Genomic DNA, 25,571 nt, shown 5'->3' with positions numbered 1-25,571 from the left:
AAGTGAGCGGTACACCGGTAAATTCAAGAATCGTAATACCAGCGGTCGTTAAAAAGCAGCGTTGGGACCGGCCAACACTGCTTTTTAAGCCTAACCCAAGACTTGTAATCTAGCCGATGGTTATTAATCAGCTGACAAAATTTGTTTCTCTTAAAGGCGCAGTACCGTTTCTTATATTTGCTTGTTAACTTGATTTAAAGTGTTTTCCAAGCTTGCTAGTCTCATTGCTAGTCTGTACAAACATGTCTGACATAGAGGAAACTCCTTGTTCATTATGTTTAAAAGCCATGGTGGAACCCCCTCTTAGAAGGTGAGCTTCTTTCTGTGGGTGATGTTTCTGACTCAGGGAAGATGATGCAACCTGATTCTGATATTTCTACATTTAAATTTAAGCTGGAACACCTCCGAGTGTTACTCAGGGAGGTTTTAGCTGCTCTGAATGACTGTGATACAATTGCAGTGCCAGAGAAATTGTGTAGACTGGATAAATACTATGCAGTGCCGGTGTGCACTGATGTTTTTCCAATACCTAAAAGGTTTACAGAAATTATTACTAAGGAATGGGATAGACCAGGTGTGCCGTTCTCTCCCCCTCCTATTTTTAGAAAAATTTTCCAATAGACGCCACCACACGGGACTTATGGCAGACAGTTCCTAAGGTGGAGGGAGCAGTTTCTACTCTAGCTAAGCGTACTACTATCCCTGTCGAGGACTGTTGTGCTTTTTTAGATCCAATGGATAAAAAGTTAGAGGGTTACTATAAGAAAATGTTTACTCAATAAGGTTTTATCCTACAGCCCCTTGCATGCATTGCTCCTGTCACTGCTGCTGCTGCATTCTGGGTTGAGTCTCTGGAAGAGGATTTACAGGTAGCGACTCCATTGGATGACATACTTGACAAGCTTAGGCTAGCCAATTCTTTTGTTTCTGATGCCATTGTTCATTTGACTAAACTAACGGCTAAGAATTCTGGTTTTGCTATCCAGGCGCGCAGAGCGCTATGGCTTAAATCATGGTCAGCTGACGTTACTTCAAAGTCTAAGCTGCTTAACATTCCCTTCAAGGGGCAGACCCTATTCGGGCCTGGTTTGAAGGAGATTATTGCTGATATCACTGGAGGAAAAGGTCATGCCCTTCCTCAGGATAGGTCCAAATCAAGGGTCAAACAGTCTAATTTTCGTGCCTTTCGAAACTTCAAGGCAAGTGCGGCATCAACTTCCTCTAATACAAAACAAGAGGGAACTTTTGCTCAGTCCAAGATGGTCTGGAGACCTAACCAGACCTGGAACAAGGGTAAGCAGGCAAAAAAGCCTGCTGCTGCCTCTAAGACAGCATGAAGGAATGGCCCCCCTTTCCGATAACAGATCTAGTCGGGGGCAGACTTTCGCTCTTCGCCCAGGCGTGGGCAAGAGATGTTCAGGATCCCTGGGCATTGGAAATTATATCCCAGGGATATCTTCTGGACTTCAAGGCTTCCCCCCAAAAGGGAGATTTCACCTTTCACAATTATCTGCAAACCAGATAAAGAGAGAGGCATTCTTACACTGTGTACAACACCTCCTAGTTATGGGAGTGATCCATCCAGTTCCAGGAACAGGGACAAGGATTTTACTCAAATCTGTTTGTGGTTCCCAAAAAAGAGGGAACCTTCAGACCAATTTTAGATCTAAAGATTTTAAACAAATTCCTCAGAGTTCCATCATTCAAGATGGAGACTATTCGTACCATCCTACCTATGATCCAGGAGGGTCAATACATGACTACAGTGGATTTAAAGGATGCTTATCGTCACATTCCGATACACAAAGATCATCATCGGTTTATCAGGTTTGCCTTCCTAGACAGGCATTACCAGTTTGTAGCTCTTCCCTTTGGGTTAGCTACAGCCCCAAGAATTTTTACGAAGGTTCTGGGGTCGCTTCTGGCGGTCCTAAGGCCACGGGGCATAGCAGTGGCCCCCTATTTAGATGACATCCTGATTCAGGCGTCAAACTTCCAAATTGCCACGTCTCATATGGACATAGTGTTGGCATTTCTGAGGTCACATGGGTGGAAGGTGAACAAGGAAAATAGTTCTCTATCCCCCCTCACAAGAGTTTCCTTCCCAGGGACTCTGATAGATTCTGTAGAAATGAAAATTTACCTGACGGAGTCCAGGTTATCAAAACTTCTAAATTCCTGCCGTGTTCTTTATTCCATTCCTCGCCCTTCGGTGGCTCAGTGCATGGAAGTAATCAGCTTAATGGCATCAGAAATGGACATTGTGCCATTTGCATGCCTACATCTCAGACCGCTGCAACTATGCATGCTCAGTCAGTGGAATGGGGATTACACAGATTTGTCCCCTCTACTAAATCTGGATCAAGAGACCAGGGATTCCCAATGTCGCTGCCACCTACATTGCAGTTATTAACCCCTAATTTGCCGCCCCCAACATCGCCGCCACCTACATTATACTTATCAACCCCTAATCTGCCGCCCCCAATGTTGCCGCCACTATACTAAAGTTATTAACCCCTACACCTAACCCTAAATCTAACCCTAACCCTAACCCTAACGTAACCCTAACGTAACCCTAACACCACTAACTTTAACATAATTAAATAAATCTAAATACAAATTACAATTAATACCTAAATAATTCCTATTTAAAACTAAATACTTACCTGTAAAATAAACCCTAAGCTAGCTACAATATAACTAATAGTTACATTGTAGCTATCTTAGTTTTATTTTTATTTCACAGCTATGTTTGTATTTATTTTAACCAAGTAGACTAGTTAGTAAATAGTTATTAACTATTTAATAACTACCTAGTTAAAATAAATACAAATTTACCTGTAAAATAAAACTTAACCTGTCTTACACTAACACCTAACATTACACTACAATTAAATCAATTACATTAATTAAATACAATTAACTAAATTACAAAAAGTAATAAACACTATATTAAACAAAATAAAAAAGAAATGATCAAATATTTAAACTAATTACACCTAATCTAATAGCCCTATCAAAATAAAAAAGCCCCCCCCCAAAATAAAAAAAAAACCCTAGCCTAAACTAAACTGCCAATAGCCCTTAAAAGGCACTTTTTGCGGGGCATTGCCCCAAATAAATCAGTTCTTTTACCTGTAAAAAAAAAATACAAACAACCACCCAACAGTAAAACCCCCCACCCACACAACCAAACCCCCCAAATAAAATCCTATAAAACAACTAAGCTTCCCATTGCCCTGAAAAGGGCATTTGGATGGGCATTGCCCTTAAAAGGGCATTTAGCTATTTTCCATTGCCCAAAGTCCCTAATCTCAAAATAAAAGCCACCCAATAAACCCTTAAAAAACCTAACACTAACCCCCGAAGATCCACTTACAGTTTTTGAAGACCGGACATCCATCCTCATCAAGCCAGGAGAAGTCTTCATCCTATCTTCAGATGCAGAGTGGCTCCATCTTCAAGACATCCGGCGCAGAGCATCCTCTTCTTTTGACGGCTACTGAAGAATGAATGTTCCTTTAAGGGACTTCATCGAAAAAGGCATCCCTTGAATTCCGATTGGCTGATAGAACTCTATCAGCTTGCATTTTATTGGCTGATTGGAACAGCCAATAGAATGTGAGCTGAATCCTATTGGCTGATTGGTTTCATTTTACAGGTAAATTTGTATTTATTTTAACTAGGTAGTTAGTAAATATTTAATAACTATTTACTAACTAGTCTACCTAGATAAAATAAATACAAACTTAGCTGGGAAATAAAAATAAAACCTAAGATAGCTACAATGTAACTATTAGTTATATTGTAGCTAGCTTAGGGTTTATTTTATAGGTAAGTATTTAATTTTAAATATGCATTATTTAGGTATTAATTGTAATTTTTATTTAGATTTATTTTAATTACATTAAAGTTAGTGGGTGTTAGGGTTAGTGTTTTAATAATCCACAGCACCAAATATTATAAACAAACCTTAGAAATGTATTCTGGTTAGAACAAACAAGTGCAACATTTTGGGAACAGTTCCCTTTAAGATGCATAAGATTAACAGGTGTGCATTGAGTCTTTATAAAGGAAACTTTAACCCTTCCTACACTCATCAAGATTACAATAATATAGCGCCACCTAGCTGGTGTCATACAATAATGCCTTCTACTACAACAGTTTACCTTACGTTTATACTAAATTATTATTAATTCACCATACTATAATGCAAACCAATTAAAATACCTATATCAGACAGATACCTCTAAATATTTGACCTTAGAGAAAATGTAACTCCCTATTCAAGCCCACAGGGATCATGGTATTTAGCTTATGGATCCAAAAGGATTCCTTTTGTTTTAATAGTTGTTCCCTATTGCCCCCTCTGTGCAGCTAACCTATGCCATCAATTATTTGCCACCTAAGCTGACTTATACTGTGCCCAGCCTACAAAAAATGACTGGAAACAGGGGCATTTAGAACTCCACAGTGAATATTTGACCTGTGTTGACTCATCATATCTCTCACCTTTCTGGTCATCTCACCTAAGTAAATCCTCAAACAGGGACACTTTATTAGGTAAATGACATAGGATGAGTCACATGTGTAATGTTTCCTAATTCTGAACTTTCTACCCATTAAGGGATGCAAAAAATTGTTACCTTTAATTACTGCATTGCAGCTGGCACATCCCAAACAAGGGAAAATGCCTGTGTTTTTAGAAGTAATATAGGTTTGACCCTGTGCTTTTCTAGATCCCACATCACTCTTAACGAGCATGTCTTTTAAATTAGGTACTCTACTATAAGCCATCATGGGGGGTCTTTAAAGGGTATAATGTCAGGATTGCAATCCTTCAGAACATTCCAATGCTTGTATATAATCCTGGATATATCTTTACTATAAGGGTTATATTGGGTGACACAAACTATACGCTGTGGCTTTTTCTCTTTCCTAATTCTAACCAGTGCTTCTTCTGAAATCTTCCTCTCCTCATTTACCATATAACCAGGGTAGCCTCTATCCTCAAACCTCATATCCATTTCATTTAATCTCTGTTCTGCCAAAGAATTGTCAATTACTATTCTTTTAACTCTCAACATCTGGCTGCGTGGAAGAGAATTCTTTAGCCGATCAGGATGATAACTATCATATGCTAATAATGTGTTTCTGTCAGTAGTTTTTTTGTGAATATCTACATTTAACAAACCACTAGAATTCCTATATACTACAGTATCTATAAAAACAATACTTTCCTCACTTAAGGAAACCATGAATTTCACTCCATTAACTGCATTAACTGCATTATTCAACAAAGGAGAGAAGGGCACCAATGTCACCCCACCACACGCCAAACACATCATCTATGAAGCGCCACCAGGCTGCTCCATAAAGTTTAAATAATGTATTTTCCTATACAAACTTTTTTTCAATCTGTCCCATGAAAAGGTTGGCGTATGATGGGGCGACATTGGAACTCATTGCTGTGCCCTTTATTTGTTCATACCAATCATCTGCAGAAAGGAAATAATTATGATATAACACAGTTCTCAACAATTCCTCTATAAACTGTAATTGAGGTTCAGTATATATACCAGTATTCTTCAAAGCACACATGCTTTATCCTATTCCACTCTCGTGGTTTATGACCATGTACAAACTGCACACATCTAGGGTAAATAGTATATATTTGGTATTTTGCATGGGGAGATTTTTAAGTTTACCCAAAAAAATCATTGGTATTCCTAATATAGGATGTTAATTGTAAAACTGGTTGAAGTAACTTATCTTAATATGTGGCAATGTTAGTAAACACAGATTTGACCCCTGCCACAAAAGGGCATCCTGGAGGTCTATCCAAGCTTTTATGTACCTTCGGTACCGTGTAAAAGATGGTGGTCTTTGGCCATTCTATAAATAGATAATCAAAAAGGGATTTATCAATGATATTTCTTAATAATGTCTTGTCTAAAATACTCCTAATCCCATTTTGTATTTTAAATAACGGGTTACCATTCAACATTCTATATGTGATGTTATCTTTAACCCCTTAATGACCACAGCACTTTTCCATTTTCTGTCCGTTTGGGACCAAGGCTATTTTTACATTTCTGCAGTGTTTGTGTTTAGCTGTAATTTTCCCCTTACTCATTTAATGAACCCACACATATTATATACCGTTTTTCTCGCCATTAAATGGACTTTCAAAATATACCATTATTTTCATCATATCTTATAATTTACTATAAAAAAATTATAAAATATGAGGAAAAAATGGAAAAAAACAAACTTTTTCTAACTTTGACCCCCAAAATCTGTTATACAGCTACAACCACCAAACAAAAACCATGCTAAATAGTTTCTAAATTTTGTCCTGAGTTTAGAAATACCCAATGTTTACATGTTCTTTGCTTTTTTTGCAAGTTATAGGGCCATAAATACAAGTAGCACTTTGCTATTTCCAAACCACTTTTTTTCAAAATTAGCGCTAGTTACATTAGAACACTGATATCTTTCAGGAATCCCTGAATATCCATTGACATGTATATATTTGTTTTTAGAAGACATCCCAAAGTATTGATCTAGGCCCATTTTGGTATATTTCATGCCACCATTTCACTGCCAAATGCGATCAAATAAAAAAAAATGTTCACTTTTTCACAATTTTTTTCACAAACTTTAGGTTTCTCACTGAAATTATTTACAAAAAACTTATGCAATTATAGCATACATGGTTGTAAAAGCTTCTCTGGGATCCCCTTTGTTCATAAATAGCAGACATATATGGCTTTGGTTTTGCTTTTTACTAATTAGAAGGCTGCTAAATGCGACTGCGCACCACACGTGTATTATGCCTAGCAGTGAAGGGGTTAATTAGGGAGCATGTAGGGAGCTTCTAGGGTTAATTTTAGCTTCAGTGTAGTGTAGTAGACAACCCCAAGTATTGATCTAGGCCCATTTTGGTATATTTCATGCCACCATTTCACCGCCAAATGCAATCAAATTAAAAAAAACACTAAATTTTTCACAATTTTAGGTTTCTCACTGAAATTATTTACAAACAGCATGTGCAATTATGGCACAAATAGTTGTAAATGCTTCTCTGGGATCCCCTTTGTTCAGAAATAGCAGACATATATGACTTTGGCGTTGCTTTTTGGTAATTAGAAGGCCGCTAAGTGCTGCTGCGCATCACACATGTATTATGGCTAGCAGTCAAGGGGTTAATTAGGTAGTTTGTAGGGAGCTTGCGGGGTTAATTTTAGCTTTAGTGTAGAGATCAGCCTCCCACCTGACACATCAGACCCCCTGATATCTCCCAAACAGCTCCCTTCCCTCCCCCACCCCACAATTGTCCCCGCCATCTTAAGTACTGGCAGAAAGTCTGCCAGTACTAAAATAAAAGTTTGTTTTTTTTTTTAAAAAAAAATACATCTTTAGCATATTTACATATGCTACTTTGTAGGATCCCCCCTTAGCTCCCAACCTCCCTGATCCCCCCCAAAAACAGCTGTCTGCCAGTACCCAGTTAACAATATTTTTTTCTCTTTTTTTTTTTTTTTTTTTTTTTACATTTTTCTGTAGTGTAGCTTCCCCACGACCAACCCCTACCCCCACCCCCTCCCAGATCCCTTAGATTACTTTTTGGGGGCATTTATTCCCCCTCTTCCTCCCACTTATTACATGATTATTTCTGTAGTGTAAGCGGTTCCCACCCGCTCCCTCCCGTGCACGCGCCCGCCCGCCGATCCCCCGTGCACGCGCGCGTGTCTGTGCGCGCCCCTGTCTCTCCCGCCCCTGATCCCGCCCCCCTCTGTGTATCTGAAGCCATCGATGGCTGCCCACCCGCCTCCCACTGCAGCTCCCACCCACCAACGATTGCGGCCATCGATGTCCGGTGTAGAGAGGGCCACAGAGTGGCTCTCTCTGCACCGGAGGGGTACAAATTGTTATTGCAGGATGCCTCGATATTGAGGCATCCTGCAATAACCGGAAAGCAGCTGGAAGCGATGAGGATCGCTTCCAGCTGCTTTCCAAACCGAGGACGTACGCCATACGTCCTCAGGCGTTAACTGCCTTTTTTCTGAGGACGTATGGCGTACGTCCTCGGTCATTAAGGGGTTAAGCTGACTCTCTATCTCTGTCACATAGAAATCATTCTGTAATATTACCGTGGCACCTCCCTTGTCAGCCCTTTGTATAGTAACCCATTTAGATTAGACAAATTTGGCTTGCATATCTTTGGCAGATGCTTCACTTTTTTAATTTTTTATTTAGAGGTATCTGTCTGATATAGGTATTTTTAATTAGTTTGCATGATAGTATGGTTTATTGATAAGAATTTAGTATAAAAAAAGTAAGGTCATCTGTTAGAATGCATTATTGTATGACACCAGCTAGGTGGCGCTATATTATTGTAATCTTGATGAGTGTAGGAAAGGTTAAAGTTTCCCTTTATAAAGACTCAATGCACACCTGTTAATCTTATGCATGATTAAGGGAACTGTTCCCGAAACGTTGCACTTGTTTGTACTAACCAGAATAAATTTCTAAGGTTTGTTTATAATATTTGGTGCTGTGGATTATTACAACACTTGAATACTGGAGAGGAAAGCAGTCTCCTCTGTTCCACTGGCAACAAAAAACAAAAGAAAAAAGGTGCTGTTAGTGTATTGTTGGGTGTTAGGTTTAGGGTTAGACTTAGGGTTAGGTTTAGGGGTTAATAACTTTAGTATGGTGGCAACGATTTTGGGGGCAGCAAATTAGGGCTTAATAACAGTAATGTAGGTTGCGGTGATGTTAGGGACAGCAGATTAGGGATTTAATACTATGTAACTAGTGTTTGCGATGCGGGAGTACAGCGGTTTAGGGGTTAATATGTTTATTATAGTGGAGGCGATGTCGGGAGCGGCAGATTAGGGGTTAATCATTTTATTTTAGTGTTTGCAATGCAAGAGGACCTCGGTTTAGGGGTTAATAGGTAGTTCATGGGTGTTAGTGTACTTTGTAGCACTTTAGTTATGAGTTTTATGCTACAGCTTTGTAACATAAAAGCCATAACTACTGACGTTCAGTTTATGGATCTTGTAGTTATAGGCTGTACTGCTCACTTTTTGGCCAGACAGGCAAACTCGTAATACCGGCGCTGGGGAAGTCCCATTGAAAAAGGACTTTTTGAAAGCTGCCGTAGTTACGTTGCGTGACGGCCAAAAAAGTGTGCGGTACAGATATACCTGCAAAACTCGTAATCTAGTCGTAAGAAAAGGAAGGATACAAATGTGTGTTATGAAACTAAAAAAAAAAAATGTTAACTGATATTTTAAAAAAAATATATATATGATAAAAACATACAGTTTATTCATTTTTGTAAATTATCTATATCACTTTAAAAAAATAAAAAAAAAATAAAAAAAAAACTGCTCTTTTCAATGGTCCAGCTTGCTCTACTTATTTGGAATTGGAGTAAATCCCAATATTGCCAACAGAGGGCTAGATTACAAGTGTTGCACTTATGTTAGCATGCACAATATTGAAATATTGCGCCCACGCTAATTTGTACTCTTAATGCAAGTTAAAAGTTAATGCAACCGCACAAGCACAAACTACATTTGCACTCATTGTGATAGCGCAACTGAAGACCCAGCATAAAGGGTTTGGGCTAAATTAAAAGTTGCACCAAACCCAACATAAATATATTAAAATAAACTGTAACACTCATATATACACTATCTAATAATTATTCATATAAATATAAAAAAAAAAGATATACTGTATATAAGGGTTAAAATGTATATGGTATATGACAAGTTGTTTGACTGGAAAGGGCTAAATGTACAGTATATATGCAGAAATATACATGTTTAAATAAGTGTATATATATATATATATATATATATATATATATATATATATATATATATATATGTGTGTGTGTGTGTATGCATGTGTATTTATTTTATATGTGTACATATGTATGTATATTCATATTTACACATATAAACACATATATACACATATATACATCTATATATATATGAATATACCTATACGTATATATATATTCATTATATATATATATATATATATATATATATATATATATATATATATATATATATATATATATAGGTGTATATATATATATATATTTTACAAAAAAGCAATATGATATATATATATATATATATATATATATAAATATTTCTTCATATTCAGTTTGCACACTCCATTAAAGTCTATGGGGCATATTTATTAATGTGTGAGTGGACATGATACGATGTAGCGTATCATGTCTGCCGATCATCGATAAATGCCAACAGCATATGCTGTTGGCATTTATCATTGAACCAGCAGTTCTTGTGAACTGCTGGTGCAATGCCAGCCCCTGCAGATTCGCGGCCAATTGGCTGCTAGCAGGGGGTGTCCGATCGTATTCGATCGGGTTGATTTCTGTCCCCCCCTCAGAGCAGGCGGAGAAGTTATGGAGCAGCGGTAAATATGCCCCTATGGGTAAAAGAAGTTAGCACGATCGTAATATCCAAAGCTCTGAAGTCAGTTTATGTCGTCTTTCAACTTGTAATATGCATGCTAACACACATGCATTCAAAGTTTACTTCTGGCGGTCTTTGCACAAGTAAAAAAGCTAAATAGTGCACCAGCTGTAAACTGACCTAGAATTTGTAAATTAGTTTTCATTTTAAACATATGTTTTATGAGCAGCTTTCACTTTCATGGCCATCTCAGTCAGAAGTAATCCTCTTTTTAGCCTGTTCAGAATTTTGTCAGACATTTTAAAATTCGGAGAAAAATGACATCAAGACCTCTCCCAAATTTTCTTACAGTTTATCTAAAATGAATTAACTTAAACAGAAGGGGACAATACAAATCTAATCATTGTTTTCAAGCTCCCCATAATTTTTTTTTAATAAGAATAATCTCAGTACATGTGATAATACCATTTTAACATTGGAAAAATATCAGATATCACAAAAGTCACCCATATTTTGCATGGACAGCATGGAGAAAGGCCAGACCACAGGTTATGTGTGACTAGAGAAAGGCAGGACCAGAAGCTGTTTATTTGTGACTAGACAGGACAAAACCACAGGCTTGTTATGTGTGACTGGAGCAAAGGTGGATTACAGATTAGTTATGTGTGACTGGAGGAAGGCAAATCAACAACTTGCTTACATATGATTGGAGCAACACGGGACCACATGCTAGTTCTGTGTGATTGGAGGTAGGATCATGGGCTGGCTAATTATTGGTGACATTAAAAATATAGGAACAAAGGTTGATTACATATGACATGAAACGTATTACATGTGACTGGAACAAAGCAGATACACCAAAGGGCCAAAGCAAAACACAAAGTGATACATCCAAAAAGTGATCAAAATATTGTTATGGAAATTCCTGGAAATTGCATCAAGATCAATATGTGATATCAGATTTTTTTTGGAAATTCACTGTACAAATTTGCCATCTGCAAAGCTACTAACTGTTCAAGTTTTTGTTTACTATGTTCATAGTAAGTCAATTGAATGTAGAGAAGCCATATTAAAGCTTACTTCCATATAATACCTCTGACAGCTTTTAAGTAAATGGTTGAGTCTATAAATAATTTATTATGAGGTTTTTCCCAAACATTTTAATTTCTTATGGGTGTTATCAAGTCTATCTATATAGAGTGTTTTTTTAGCTTATAATTAACAAAAAAATGCTCACTTTGAACATAATTTCAATGACACCAATAACATCAGGGTTGCTCTATAAGCACTGTAAGAAATAGCTACCCATGTTTGGAATGCAAATGCTAAGGAAAATGGAAAATGTGAATCTGTCTCAAGATAATTGTTAACGCTGATCACTTTAACAGAAATCTTGAAGGAGCAGACCACATAATGAATTGAAAGTAAGCTTTATGTCTCTAAAATATGAGTCCTCCCTTGAAAATAACTTTAAGAGTCTGCTTTGGAGAAAGAAAAAATAAAGTAATACTAATGGAAACGTGTAATACCTTTTGGAAACGTGTATGGAGGACATTAATGTAAGAAAATATTTATGTTCTACCTACATCATATCTCTCAGGCATACTGGGAGTCAAGCCCTTATTTTAATCCATAGGTATTCCCCTTTATCTCCACAAAAGTTTGGGATCTGGTTTTTGAACACCTCTGGAATTCTGTCTGTACCTCAGTTGTATGTATCTTCTAGCCTTTTCTTTAGGTTCTTTAAAACTATACTTCCAACACTGTTTTTTACTCTGTTAACACTTGTAACAAACAGTGAACCACTTTCCTGTCTGAGCACATATCATCTAAGTGTCAGGTGGAGTGCTGTTGTTTGGAATGTAATAAACTAGCATCAATGGATGAGAGGCTAAGCTCACAACAAGCCCTTACTGATAGACTGAACATTAACACCGTGTTTTAACAGAGGCCAGGGGTAAAAGAGCAAAGACTTAGTTTAGCAGCTGAGCTCTCTCTAGTATATTAATCAGCTCCTACAAAACCAACAACAATTAAGTACTAGGAAGTAACTGTAATCTTATAAATTTGAATATCAAAGAAAGACATACCTTTCTATAAGTAAATTACTTAATGCCGTTCTACTGATGGCAGAGGTATCCAAAAGTAATCTTAGGTTTTGACCTGGACTGTCTGACTAACAGGGAACAGCAGTACTAATCATTAAACAAACACAGAGCTCACAAATAAGCTAAAGTCATATACCAAGTCAGTCTAAACAAAGGGTTATTAAAGGGATACTAAACCCAATTTTTTTATTTCATGATTCAGATAGAGCATGATATTTTAAGCACCTTTCTAATTTACTCCTATTATCAATTTTTCTTTGTTCTCATGCTATCTTGATTTGAAAAAGCAATACTGTAAGCTTTAGAGCCAGACCATTTTTTGTTCAGCACATGGGTAGCACTTGCTGATTTGTGGCTAAATGTAGCAAACCAATCAGCAGCTCTACCAAGGTGCTGAACTAAAAAATGGGCCGGCTCCTAACCTTTTATTACTGCTTTTTCAAATCAAGATAACAAGAGAACAAAGAAAAATTGATAATAGGAGTAAATTAGAAAGTTGCTTAAAATTGCATGCTCTATCTGAATCATGAAATAAAAAATGAGGTGTTAGTATCCCTTTAAATAAGCGTAGGGAGGGAAAGAAGTAATCAAACCAGAATATCCAAGTTGTAATTGCCAGAGCGGTGGAAAACTCAATACACAAGCACCCACATGCTACGAACACAGAGCTAATATAGACTACTGCAATTAGCGCCTAATTGATCTTCTAGGCAAACTTAAAGTTACAGTATGCTAACTGCAACAAGAACAGAACTCACTCTTTTAGCCAAGTGCTTGTTATGACACTGCTATTCAATTAAGGAAAACCCCCCAAAAAAGTTCTATTACTTTCTGGTGTGGACCCATCTGTAGTGAATATGTTTTTCACCCAGGTTATACATAATACACCAACATTATTTTAATTTTTTTCTCTCTTTTTAGTTTTACCATTTTAAATGAAAGAATTCATGAAATGTAGACATTAACCATAAAGGGCCATAATTGTTGAAAAATGGCGGGCTCCTACCCTTTAAAGCATGAAATGTTTAAGATTATTGACCCTACATGACAGTGTACTAGATTAAAAGTGGTACATTATTTAGCCCTTACACTTGTGTGCAAACCCCCGCCAGAAATAAACTTTTAATGCACGCAGGTTATTGTGTGTATCACAAGTTGAAAGTAAATAGTTTGCATGCTAGCAAAACCTGACATGCACTAACTTCAGATATGGTGACCACTTTAACTTCTCCCCTAGACTACAATAAAGCGCTGTTAAAAAAAATCCTGACATTTATCTGTTATCCGCAAACCTGACACTGCGTTAGACCAAGTGTGCTCAACCCAAAGGTATCTCACTTCCACAGAGTCAACAACCAGGGTGCCAGATCCAAAAATATTAGAATATAAACAAAAAAAGAGACACTGTACTCACTGAATTTGTAAAGAAAAGAAAAACAGCTTTAATCCATAATAATGCTGGGGATGTTTTGGGTGCATAACCCCTTCCTCAGACCAAAAAAAAAAAGAGAGACCCAAAAAAGCCAGGTATAAATAGACCACAGAGCCCCACCCCCAACCTCACACACATAAAATGCCAAAAACAGTTGCCTTTGTTACAGAGTAACAACAAAAACATTAACCCCAAGTATACAGACAGAATCTCATGTGTATAAACAAATAAAAGTCCAATCCTCCTACTCCTACACAGATTAGATGTTCAATAAATAGTGATATATACCATTATCATAATAGCATTGTTGAGTGTATAATAAAATTAAACTGAATGTATTGAGCTATAACTCTGGATTGCAAATCATATCTACAAGCCTAGTTAGCCATTCAATAAATAATATGAAATGCAAATCAGCGACAATTTTTAGAATACCTCTCTTTTTGATTGCAAGCAGTTAAATTTTGCCTCTTTATGTGCTGTATAGTCACTACGTTGAAGTGTGCTGTTCACAAATAAAAATGTGTAAAGTTAAGTACATAGACAAAGCAATATGTATATCATAAAATACATGTATACCTTTGAACCCTTATAAAAAAAAAATAATATTTCTAAAAATAATTTGTATCAGATAGTGTATATATGAGTGTAACTGTTTATTTTAATGTATTTATGTTGTGTTTGGTGCAACTTTATTTTTAAAGTATTAGCCTTTACACAAGGGGGCCAATTTACTATTGCCCGAATGGTGCCTAATGCAACTGTTTCCGCGCGAGCCTTCAGGCTCGCCAGAAACAGAAGTTAAGAAGCAGCGGGGTTGAACATACAGTAGAGTAGATTCGATATTCTTAAAATTACATGCCGTAATTTATAATTTCATGTCATTTTTGGACTCCTATGGCCCTTTAAAGTCTGGCATAAGATTGACACATTGCTTTATTTTCTGTTGACAGTTACTATACAAATGTGTACTTTTATTTAAATGATTAATATGCATTTATTTTTTTTTTACAGCTATTATGTGCCCAAGTGTGGATTCTCAAATGTCTGAGCATATCATCTGGAGACTAGTTTTAGGTTCATTAAATGAGTATGGATCTCAAATACTGCTGAGTTGTATTCCTGGTTACTTTCTTGGTGGATTACGACTATTACAGTGCAGAGCTAATGGAACGTGGAGTGGAGAAGATGTCAAACCCAGTTGTAAGGGTATGAATCAGATATTTATGAATTCAAATATAGTTTAAAAAATATTCATCCTTTTTTTATTACTATAACACATTCAAATGCACATTATAAATATAAACTGAAAGAAAATTGTCTTCAAATGTTTGAGAGGATTTATTCATTTGCAGAACTTATGAACATTTTTTTTTTATCAACAGACAGAAAATAAATAAAACAAAAATGTACTCTAATTGCATGCTTCATTTTATACATAAAATATAAATATATAACATTGTTAGACAATGAGAATACATTTTAATTCTTTTACCAATGATTCTGTTTTCCTATTTTCCCTTGTAAATTTTAAATTTTAAAGCAGTGCACAAATTACTATAAAAATAAATACATCTAGATACACTGTATGTATTTATCGTTCGTGTTCCTTTGTATACTCCTACATACAATCTTGCTTCTTTTTTCTGAATTTCAATCAGACCTGTATATCTTTCCTATGTTTTGTTTAGTGATTTCTATTCACTAATTCATATTATACCCTACTTTCCCATCAGTTTGATATACTCTCCCATTATTAACATTCTGACTCCTCTTTAAAATGTATGTTTAAAAGGAATATTAAACCCATATTTTTTTCTTTCATGATTCAGATAGAGCTTGCAAATGTAAGCAACTTTCTAATTTACTCCTAATATACATTTTTATTCATTCTCTTGGTATCTTTATTTGAAAAAGCAGGAATGTTAGCTTAGGAGCTGGCCCATTTTTGGTTTAGAACCCTGGGTAGTGCTTGCTGATTCAATAAGTGCTACCCAGGTGCTGAACCAAAAATAGGCCAGCTCCTAAGATTAGATTCCTGCTTTTCAAATAAAGATACCAAGAGAACAAAGAAAAATGATAATAGGAGTAAATAAGAAAATTGCTTCAAATTGCATGCTCTGTCTTATTCATGAAAGAAAAAATGGGTTTCATATCCCTTATCACATAATTATTATGATAATTTTTATAGCATTCTTCCTCAAAAATAATTTAAATCTATTATAATCCATTTTTTTTTTATTAGAGACAAAGAAGAATGGTTTAAATATACATTATAAAGATTTAAATGTAAAATATCCATAGAAAAATAATAAAATGGGGAGGGCTGAAAAACTTAGCATGGATGCCTCGGGAAACTGTCTTTAGTTCTTTTAAAAAAAATGTCTCTGGCTTAGTAGATTGTTGTAATTATTGGTTCATATATAAAAATGATGTTTAGGAAATGATGAGCTTTCTTAAAGGGACAGTCTACTCCAAAATGTTCATTGTCTAAAAAGATAGCTAATCCCTTTATTACCCATTCCCCAGTTTTGCATAACTAACTCAGTTATATTAAAGCGATGGCAAATCCTAGTGTTTGGGAAACGCTAGGATTTACCAGTGGAGCAAATAAAGGGGACTTTCAGTCATGCCGTGGGCTGCCTGAAGGATCTCACTGCGGGGAATGCTTCAAACAAATAAAGGAACTTTCAGCATGAAGTATTTTATACTTCATTACTGAACGTCCACTTTATTTGTTTCACTGATAAATCCTAGGGTTTCACAAATGCTAGGATTTACCACCACTTTAATATACTTTATACCACTGTGATTACATTGTATCTAAGCCTCAGCAGACTGCCCCTTTATTTCAGTTTTTTTGACAGACTTGCATTTTAGCCAATCAGTGCCCTCTCTTAAGTAACTCCACAGGCGTGAGCACAATGTTATCTTTAGGGCACACGTGAACTAATGCCTTCTAGCTGTGAAAAACTGTAAAATGCATTCATTTAAGAGGTGGCCTTCAAGGGCTTAGAAATAAGCATATGAGCCTACCTAGGTTTAACTTTCAACAAAGAATATCAAGGAAACAAAGTACATTTGATGATAAAAGTAAATTGGAAAGTTGTTTAAAATTGCATGCCCTATCTGGATCATGAAAGTTTAATTTTGACTAGACTGTCCCTTTAAGTAACTAGACAATAGTAATGTAAAGCTTTTGATGTCAGCATATGGCAGTTAATAGGGATCATTTGTAGGAGATATATGCTAGCTGCAGGTGTTCTATATTATCTATAAGCACTGTGGACCTGTATAAAGAAAACTTATTTTGAGGAAGTATCAGAGGTGTAAAAGTGAAGATACAAAAGCACAATTAAAGCTGAAGAGGTGTTAGGTTATTTAAAGGGACAGTCAAGTCCCAAAAAATCTTTCATGTTTCAAATAGGGCATGCAATTTTAAACAACTTTCCAATTTATTTTTATCACCAATTTTGCTTTGTTCTCTTGGTATTCTTAGTTGAAAGCTAAACATAGGAAGGCTCATATGATAAATTTCAAGCCCTTGAAGTCCGCCTCTTATCACAAGCTTTTTTATTTGCTTTTCACTACAGGGGAGAGCTAGTTCATGTAAACCATATAGATAACATTGTGATCACGTCCGTGGATTGTGGCAGACACTGCACTAATTGGCTAAAATGAAAGTCAATAGATAATAAATAAAATGTCATGTGATCAGGGGGCTGTCAGAAGATGCTTAGATACAAGTTAATCAGAGAGGTAAAAAGTATATTAATACTGTGTTGGTTATGCAAAACTGGGGAATGGGTAATAAAGGGATTATCTATCTTTTAACCCCTCAATGACAACGGATGTAACAGGTACGTCACTAAAAAATTGTCACTTAATGACAATGGACGTACCTGGTACGTCCGCCGGTAAAACGAGCATTGGAAGCGATCATTGATCGCTTCAGCTGCTCTTACCGTATTGCTACAATGCCTGGATATTGAGGCATTGTGCAATACGTAACTAAACTGCCGGGGAGCTTCAGATTTGAAACACCCGGCAGTTTAGAGCATCGGAAGCATTTGATCGCTTCCGATGCTGGCTGCTAACATGCTGAGTGCCTTGTTGGATAAAGGCAGTCAGTATATATGCTTCAAAAATGTTTTTTTTTTTTTTTAATTAAAAATTATTTTTAAAAAAAGTTATATGGTTTGCCTGCAGACAAGATGGTGCTCGGTGCTGCCCTTCTAAGGGCATGGCTTCAGTCTGGAGGGTAATCCTAGCTCGCCTCATCATTAGAGGCGGGCTAGGAACATCCAATCAGAGATTGCCCCTAAATGTGATCACTCATTAGAGTGATCACCATTTGCCTGATCAGGTCAATATTTGTAAATATTGACTATGACCACCATGGATCTGCCTCCCTCTCCTCACTTGTGGTTTAGTGAGGGAGAGAGACAGATCTGTATTGAGAGGGAGAGTGTTATTGCGTTTTAAATTTGAGAACTATCAGACCCAAAGGCTCTTTTCAGAGCCACTATACTGTTGGTATATATATATCTATACATTTTTATATATATATAAAAATGTAACCCCGTCTGTGCCACTGATCTCTGCATAAGCATTAGCATTGATCTTGCACAGGAGCACACAGCAGCACTTTTTTTTGCTGTCTGTGGATTTTTTTAGGGGTTAATTTAAAAAATATATATTTTTTATTAATTTTATTGTGCCGTATATCACTGCTTTAGGCATTGATTTATATTTAATATTGTTAGGCGTTGATATCACTGCTTAGGCATTGATATAAAGGCTCTTCTTTGAGCCATTAACCCCTTCTGTGCACAGATCACTGCTTTAGGCATTGATTAATTAATATTTATTTAATTTTATTCTAAGACCCAAAGTCTCTTATAAGAGCCATTAACCCCTTTTTGTGCTGCAGATAACTGCTTTATCACTACTTAGGCATTGGTATAAATGTATTAATTTTTTTTGTAAGAGCCATTAACGTAGATTCTGTACGTAGATCACTGCTTTAGGCATGGATTCATTTTATTGTAAGACCCAAAGCCATTAACCCCTTTTGTGCCGCAGATCACTGCTATTTAATTTGTTTGTAAAAGCCATTAACCCCTTTTGTGCCGCAGATCACTGCTTTAGGCATTGATATCACTGCTTTAGGCATTGATATCACTGCTATTTAATTTGTTTGTAAAAGCCATTAACCCCTTCTGTGCATAGATCACTGCTTTAGGCATTGATATATATATATATATATATATATATTTATTTATAATGGCACAGCGTTTTTATACTGCTGACGAGGCTTATGCCATCCTGGCTTCAGATTCTGAGGCCTCTGCCTCTGACGCATGCTCTGATTTTGACCCTGGTCAGTGCTCAGATACATCATCTAGTGAAATAAGTGTATCTAGAAATGAATACATCTAGTGATGTATCTGTGGCTGCTGTGCCCCCTGTCAGAAGGAGATGTGTTGCTCCAGCTGCTGAGGAGTGGAAAGTGCCTAATCTCCAGAGGCCAGATATCACTCCTATCACAGAAAATCCTGGCATCAAATCACAGGATTTACTCCCTTCAATTTGTGCAGCTTTTTCTGGGGAATGATGTTTTGGGGGAACATTGTCTCCCAAACTAATGTATATGCCCAGCAATTCCATGCTGCTTAGCCTCAGTCTATTTGGGCAAAGAAGCAATGGGCCCCCATTGACGTGCCAGAATTTCTAAAATTCTGGGCTCTTACAATGCTGATGGGCATAATCAAGAAGCCATCCAGCCGCTCCTACTGGAGCACTAGCCCCATCTTCTGTACCCCCATTTACAGACAGTCTATGCCTAGGCAAAGGTATGAAATGATACTTCATTTCATACATTTTAATGACAACAGCCTTTGCCCCCCTAGGGAGCACCCCCAGTTTGACAGGCTGTACAAGATCCGTCCCCTGATTACCCACTTCACTGCCAGGTTTACAGAGGCTTATACTCCTGGAAAGAATATCTGCATAGATGAATCCCTGATGAAGTATAAGGGAAGGCTGGGATTCAAGCAGTATATTCCTTCCAAGCGCTCCAGGTATGGAGTGAAAGTGTATAAGCTCTGTGAGAGCGAGAGTGGGTATACTCAGGCCTTCCGGGTGTATGAGGGAAAGGACTACCAACCTTGACTGTCCAGGTTGCCCAGAACATATGAGAACTGGTGGCAAGATTGTCTGGGACCTAATTCAACCCCTAGTGAACAAAGGGTACAACTTGTATCTTGATAGTTTCTATACAAGTGTCCTTTTGTTCAAGCTACTGTATTGTTTTGATACAGTAGCTTTCGGTACTATCCATAAGAACCGCATAGGATTCCCAGAGCAACTGTCACACACCTGGCTATGAAGGGGGGAAGACCTCAGCTCTGCGCCAAGAGCAGCTCTTGGCAGTCAAGTATAGAGACAAGAAGGATCTATACCTTCTCAGCAGCATCCACACTGATAGGACTGTGGAGGTCTCTGTACGTGACAGAGCTGAGGTCACAAGCAAGCCAGTGTGCATCAAGGCCTATAACCGGCATATGGGTGGGGTTGATCTGGCAAATCAGCTGCTACAGCCCTATCTAATTATGCGGAAGACAAGGGCCTGGTACAAAAAGGTAGCAATTTATCTAATGCAAATTGCAACCTACAACGCTTTCTTGTTGAACAAAAAAAAAAATTAAAAAAAATGAAACTCACTTTTTTGCAGTTCCAGCGCCAGGTCATTTCGAGGATTTTGTACCAAGATGCACCTGCTCCCCGGGCGGTGATGGGGGAAAGCAGAGTTGGGACTACCCACTTATTTTTAAAATTCCCCCTACTACCACACAGCAGAAACCACAAAAAAATGCAGAGTCTGTTATAAAAGGGGGCTGAGAAAGGATACCACATTCTACTGTCCAGATTGCCCTGGACAACCTGGACTCTGCATTGGTGACTGCTTCAAACGCTACCATACATTGGTGACATTTTAAAAATGTTTACATTTACTGTTCCTAAATTTATTAATTTTTTTTTACTTTTATTGCTCCAGACTTTTACATTTTACTGCTCCATTTATATGAGCAAGTGCTAATTTTTTCTTTTTTTTATTACTAAACCTATGAATGGGGGGTATGGGTGTACTCAGGGGGCCTTGCAGAAAACAATTTGGAGTGTTTTTCTTTGCAATAACTTACAAAAGGCTCTCCTAAATCATAGTAAAAAAACAGTGTTTGTGTAAAACTGAAAATTTAAAAATTACCACCATACACTGTCTACAATTTTTTTGGCTAAAACGGTTCCATCAAAGGCATCAAAGCACTCCATATACAATACCTTGGGGTGTCAACATTTCAAATATATACACTTTCATGCCAATAAATAAAACTGAGGTATGCGAATGGGCCCCAAACTAAAGATAGGCCTATCAGAAAAAATACTTTCACTTTTAACTAAACTTACAAGTCATAAAATTCTAACAGAACCTTCCCAAAATCCTGGCAAACCTATGCATGGGGGGCATAGGTGTACTCAGGATGTCTTGCAGAAAACAACCTGGAGTGTTTTTTTGCAATAACTTACAACAGGCTCGCCAAAATCACAGCCAAAAAGCAATGTGTGTGTAAAAATAAAAAAATACCACCACACACTTTCTCCAAAGACTGGTGGTTGAATTAGTGCATGGAAAGTGTTAAAATACCAGCATTTCAAATACCCTAGGGTGTCTACTTTTCAAAAATATATGGTTTGATGAGGGTAAATTACATTGGCCGGATTCAGAAATGTCCCAAATAGGACATGGGCGCATGATGACAGAAGTGAAAATTTCAAGTTGGAAAATTGGAATGTGCCCCCTAAAAATAAGGCCTTTTAGCCCCCTGAGAACCAGACAAACCTATTCATGGGTAGTATCATTGTACTCAGGAGATGTTGCTAAACACATATTGGGGTGTTATTTGGCAGTAACCCTTAACATTCTCAGTACATGTATCCTTAAATTGCTATTTTGTCAAAAATTCACCACTTATTTTTTTTCTTTTCAAACTTTGGTATTGATTGGTAGTAAAATGGTTGCATGAAAAGAGTCAAAATACCCCAAGTTTAATACCTTAGGTTGTCTTCTTTTTAAACATATTTACATGTGAAGGGTTATTTAGTAACTCCTGACAGATATCAGTGTTACAATGTAACTATCGCTAGTTTTGGGGAAAAAAAAAATGGTTTGGAAATAGCAAAGTGCTACTTGTACTTATTGCCCTATAACTTGCAAAAAAGCAAAGAACATGTAAACATCGGGTATTTCTAAACGCAGGACAAAAATTAGAAACTATTTAGCATGGGTGTTTTTTGGTGGTTGTAGATGTGTAATAGATTTTGGGGGTCAAATTTTGTAAAAGTGTGTTTTTTTCCATTTTTTCATCATATTTTATATATTTTTTTATAGTAAATTATAAGATATGATGAAAATAATGGTATATTTAGAAAGTCCATTTAATGGCAAGAAAAATAGTATATAATATGTGTGGGTACATTAAATAGAGGAAAATTACAGCTAAACACAAACACTGCAGAGATGTAAAAATAGCCCTTGTCCTTAAAGGGACACTGAACACAATTTTTTTCTTTTGTGATTCAGATAAAGCATGCAATTTTAAGCAACTTTCTAATTTACTCGTATTATCGATTTTCTTCGTTCTCTTGCTATCTTTATTTGAAAAAGAAGGCATCTAGGCTTTTTTTGGTTCAGAACTCGGAACAGCACTTTTTTATTGGTGGATGAATTTATCCACCAATCAGCAAGAACAACCCAGGTTGTTCACCAAAAATGGTCCGGCATCTAAACTTACATTCTTGCATTTCAAATATAGATGCCAAGAGAATGAAGAAAATTTGATAATAGGAGTAAATTGGAAAGTTGCTTAAAATGTCATGCTCTATCTGAATCACGAAAGAAAACATTTGGGTTCAGTGTCCCTTTAAGGGTAAGAACATTGAAAAATGGTCTGGTCATTAAAGGGCCAGTAAACCTAAAAAATAATGTTAGATAATTCTGCACATAGTGCAAAATTATATAACATTATATTAGTGCAAGTTTTTTTATTATATAACATCTCCGGTATTTTTAATAAAAATAAGAGGATTTTCCAGACCCGCCCTCTGTGCTCTACTGAGCGGGTCTGGTTTTTCTTCAGAGCGCATCGGGCCAGCTGTTTAGTCACAGCCCGGCCCGACCGTGCCATAACATTCAATGCAGCTCGCTCCTGCTCTGTCTAACAGCAAGAGAGAGTTCCATTGAATGTTATGGCGTGGTCGCACCGGGCTATGACTAAACAGCTGGCCCGATGTGCTCTGAAGAAAAACCAGACCCGCTCAGTAGAGCACAGAGGGCGGGTCTGGAAAACCCTCTTATTTTTATTAAAAATACCGGAGATGTTATATAATAAAAAAACTTGCACTAATATAATGTTATATAATTCTGCACTATGTGCAGAATTATATAATATTACTTTTTAGGTTTACTGACCCTTTAAGGTGTTAAAACAACATAAATTCTTGTGTTCACTGTCACTTTAAGTGGACTACGTTCCTGACAGGTAAAAGAAAATAATATTTGCTCACAGCAGTTATTTGACCAAAGGTAAGCTATGGCCCTTTCAAAGGTGATACACTTATATTAAAGGGATACTAAACCCAAAATAATTATTTCATGATTCAGAAAGAGAATGCAAATTTAAAAAAACAATCTTACTTACTTCTATTATTTATTTTGCTTCATTTTTTAGATATCTTTAGTTGAAGAAAAAGCAATGCACATGGGTGAGCCAATCACATGAGGCTTCTAAGTGCAGCAACCAATCAGCAGCTACTGAGCCTATCTTGATATGCTTCTCAGCAAAGAATATCAAGAGAATAAAACAAAATAGATAATAGGAGTAAATTAGAAAGTTGTTTAAAATTGCATGCTCTTTCTATATCATGAACAAAAAAAAATGGGTTTCATGTCCCTTTAAGGTTAGCTATTACATACAGAGAGGCTTCAAATGTGTGACAAAGTCCCACCATGCTCTTTTATGTTTTGAGGATTTATGCACAACCAGTTAGCATATTTAACTTTTGGAGCTATTAAATAGCAGTGATATTTAAGGCCATTTACGTGCACATACTCAAGAGGATTTTCATGTCAATGGACGGCAAGCAAGGCAGATTTTACCAATAAAATTATAGTTTTTATGCCTTTAAAACATGTATTTCTCTTTTGCAATTCAGTGTTTAATTGATGATATGTACTATACATACACAAAATTATTTTACTCTCCCTCAGATCACACATACACATGTGTAGCCATTACCTTCTTCACTAATAGCAGCGCCACAATGCAATTTACTACCCAAATCTCTATGCAAGGAATCATTGTTGATCTAATACTCTCTGTTGAGGCTTATATTCTGTTACAAAATATTGTTGCATTATTCATTGAAAAGTAACTAGACTGTATCTTTTTCTTCAGAAATAACATAATCAATTTGTTATTCACATACTCATGAGTTTTGAAATTGGCTATTTTAAGCTCCATCTACCTGGAATTCCCTTAACAGTATGATACCTGTCCCCACATTGTTTCATCTTTAATTATGTCATAAGACGTATCATTTTCACTCACTATTCTTTATTTGCTTTCAATCCTTTTCCAGCCACAATCGTTAATAATTAAATGTCCTCTTAGCTCAACTGTAAGTTATGTTCATGGGTGTTCCTCACTCATTAGTCTCTACCCTATCCCACTGTTTCTTTAATAAACTATGTCTAGCATTCTTTCATTATTACTCTTGAAAAGTCTTCAAAAAGGGACGGTGCATTGTAAAATTGTTTGCAATTACTTGTTACGCCAGTTGCAGACTATAAAATGTATGGACATTTGGTCATTTAGGTTTATTTTCTATGAAAAAGCTGTTTTTGCTCTTTGAAAATAAACCCATTAAAATGGGCTGAGCCTGCAAGGAGCACAGTCATCATTATCTTCTCTCCTTTATTTTATCTATCTCTGTATACACAAATACATATACTTAGAACAATTGAAATTGAATGTTTATTACCTATATCTGCTACCCCACACTGAAAGTGTTAAAGGGACATGGAACCCAATTTTATGTTTCAGATAGAGCATGTATCTTAAATTAACTTTCCAGTGTACTTCCAAATCTAATTTGTTTTGTTTTCTTGATATCCATTGTTGAAAAGATACCTAAGTTGACTCCGGAGCTGCTAATTGGTGGCTAAATATCTATGACTATTGTTATTGGCTGACTCAATGCATTCAGCTAGCTTTAAGTAGTGCAAACTTGCTTCTTCAACAAAGGATAACAAGAAAATGAAGCAAATTAAATAATAGAAATAAATTGGAGATGTGAATATAGTTCTATACTCAATCTGAATCATGAAAGATAAAATGTGGGTTTCGTGTGCCTTTAATGCTTTTGTTGGTTCTTGTTTACATAGATTTTCTGCCCCCATTACTATTATTTTTTATGACAAAATAAAGATAAATT

General features: G+C 36.5%; 1 protein-coding gene across 1 annotated transcript in view; it reads left to right on the top strand.

Moving 5' to 3' along the window:
* The window catches only part of CSMD1 (CUB and Sushi multiple domains 1), a 3,127,153-nt gene that overhangs the window by 2,834,611 nt on the left and 266,971 nt on the right, over positions 1-25,571 (top strand). The window contains 1 exon segment of the mRNA XM_053711946.1: positions 15,030-15,224. Coding sequence (XP_053567921.1) covers positions 15,030-15,224 — 195 coding nt within the window.

Source organism: Bombina bombina, chromosome 4 (assembly GCF_027579735.1).
Source record: "Bombina bombina isolate aBomBom1 chromosome 4, aBomBom1.pri, whole genome shotgun sequence".
In the NCBI taxonomy this organism is placed as follows: Eukaryota; Metazoa; Chordata; class Amphibia; order Anura; family Bombinatoridae; genus Bombina; species Bombina bombina.
The sequence above is the reverse complement of the archived record's forward strand: the minus strand, read 5'-3'. Positions and strand labels throughout refer to the sequence as shown.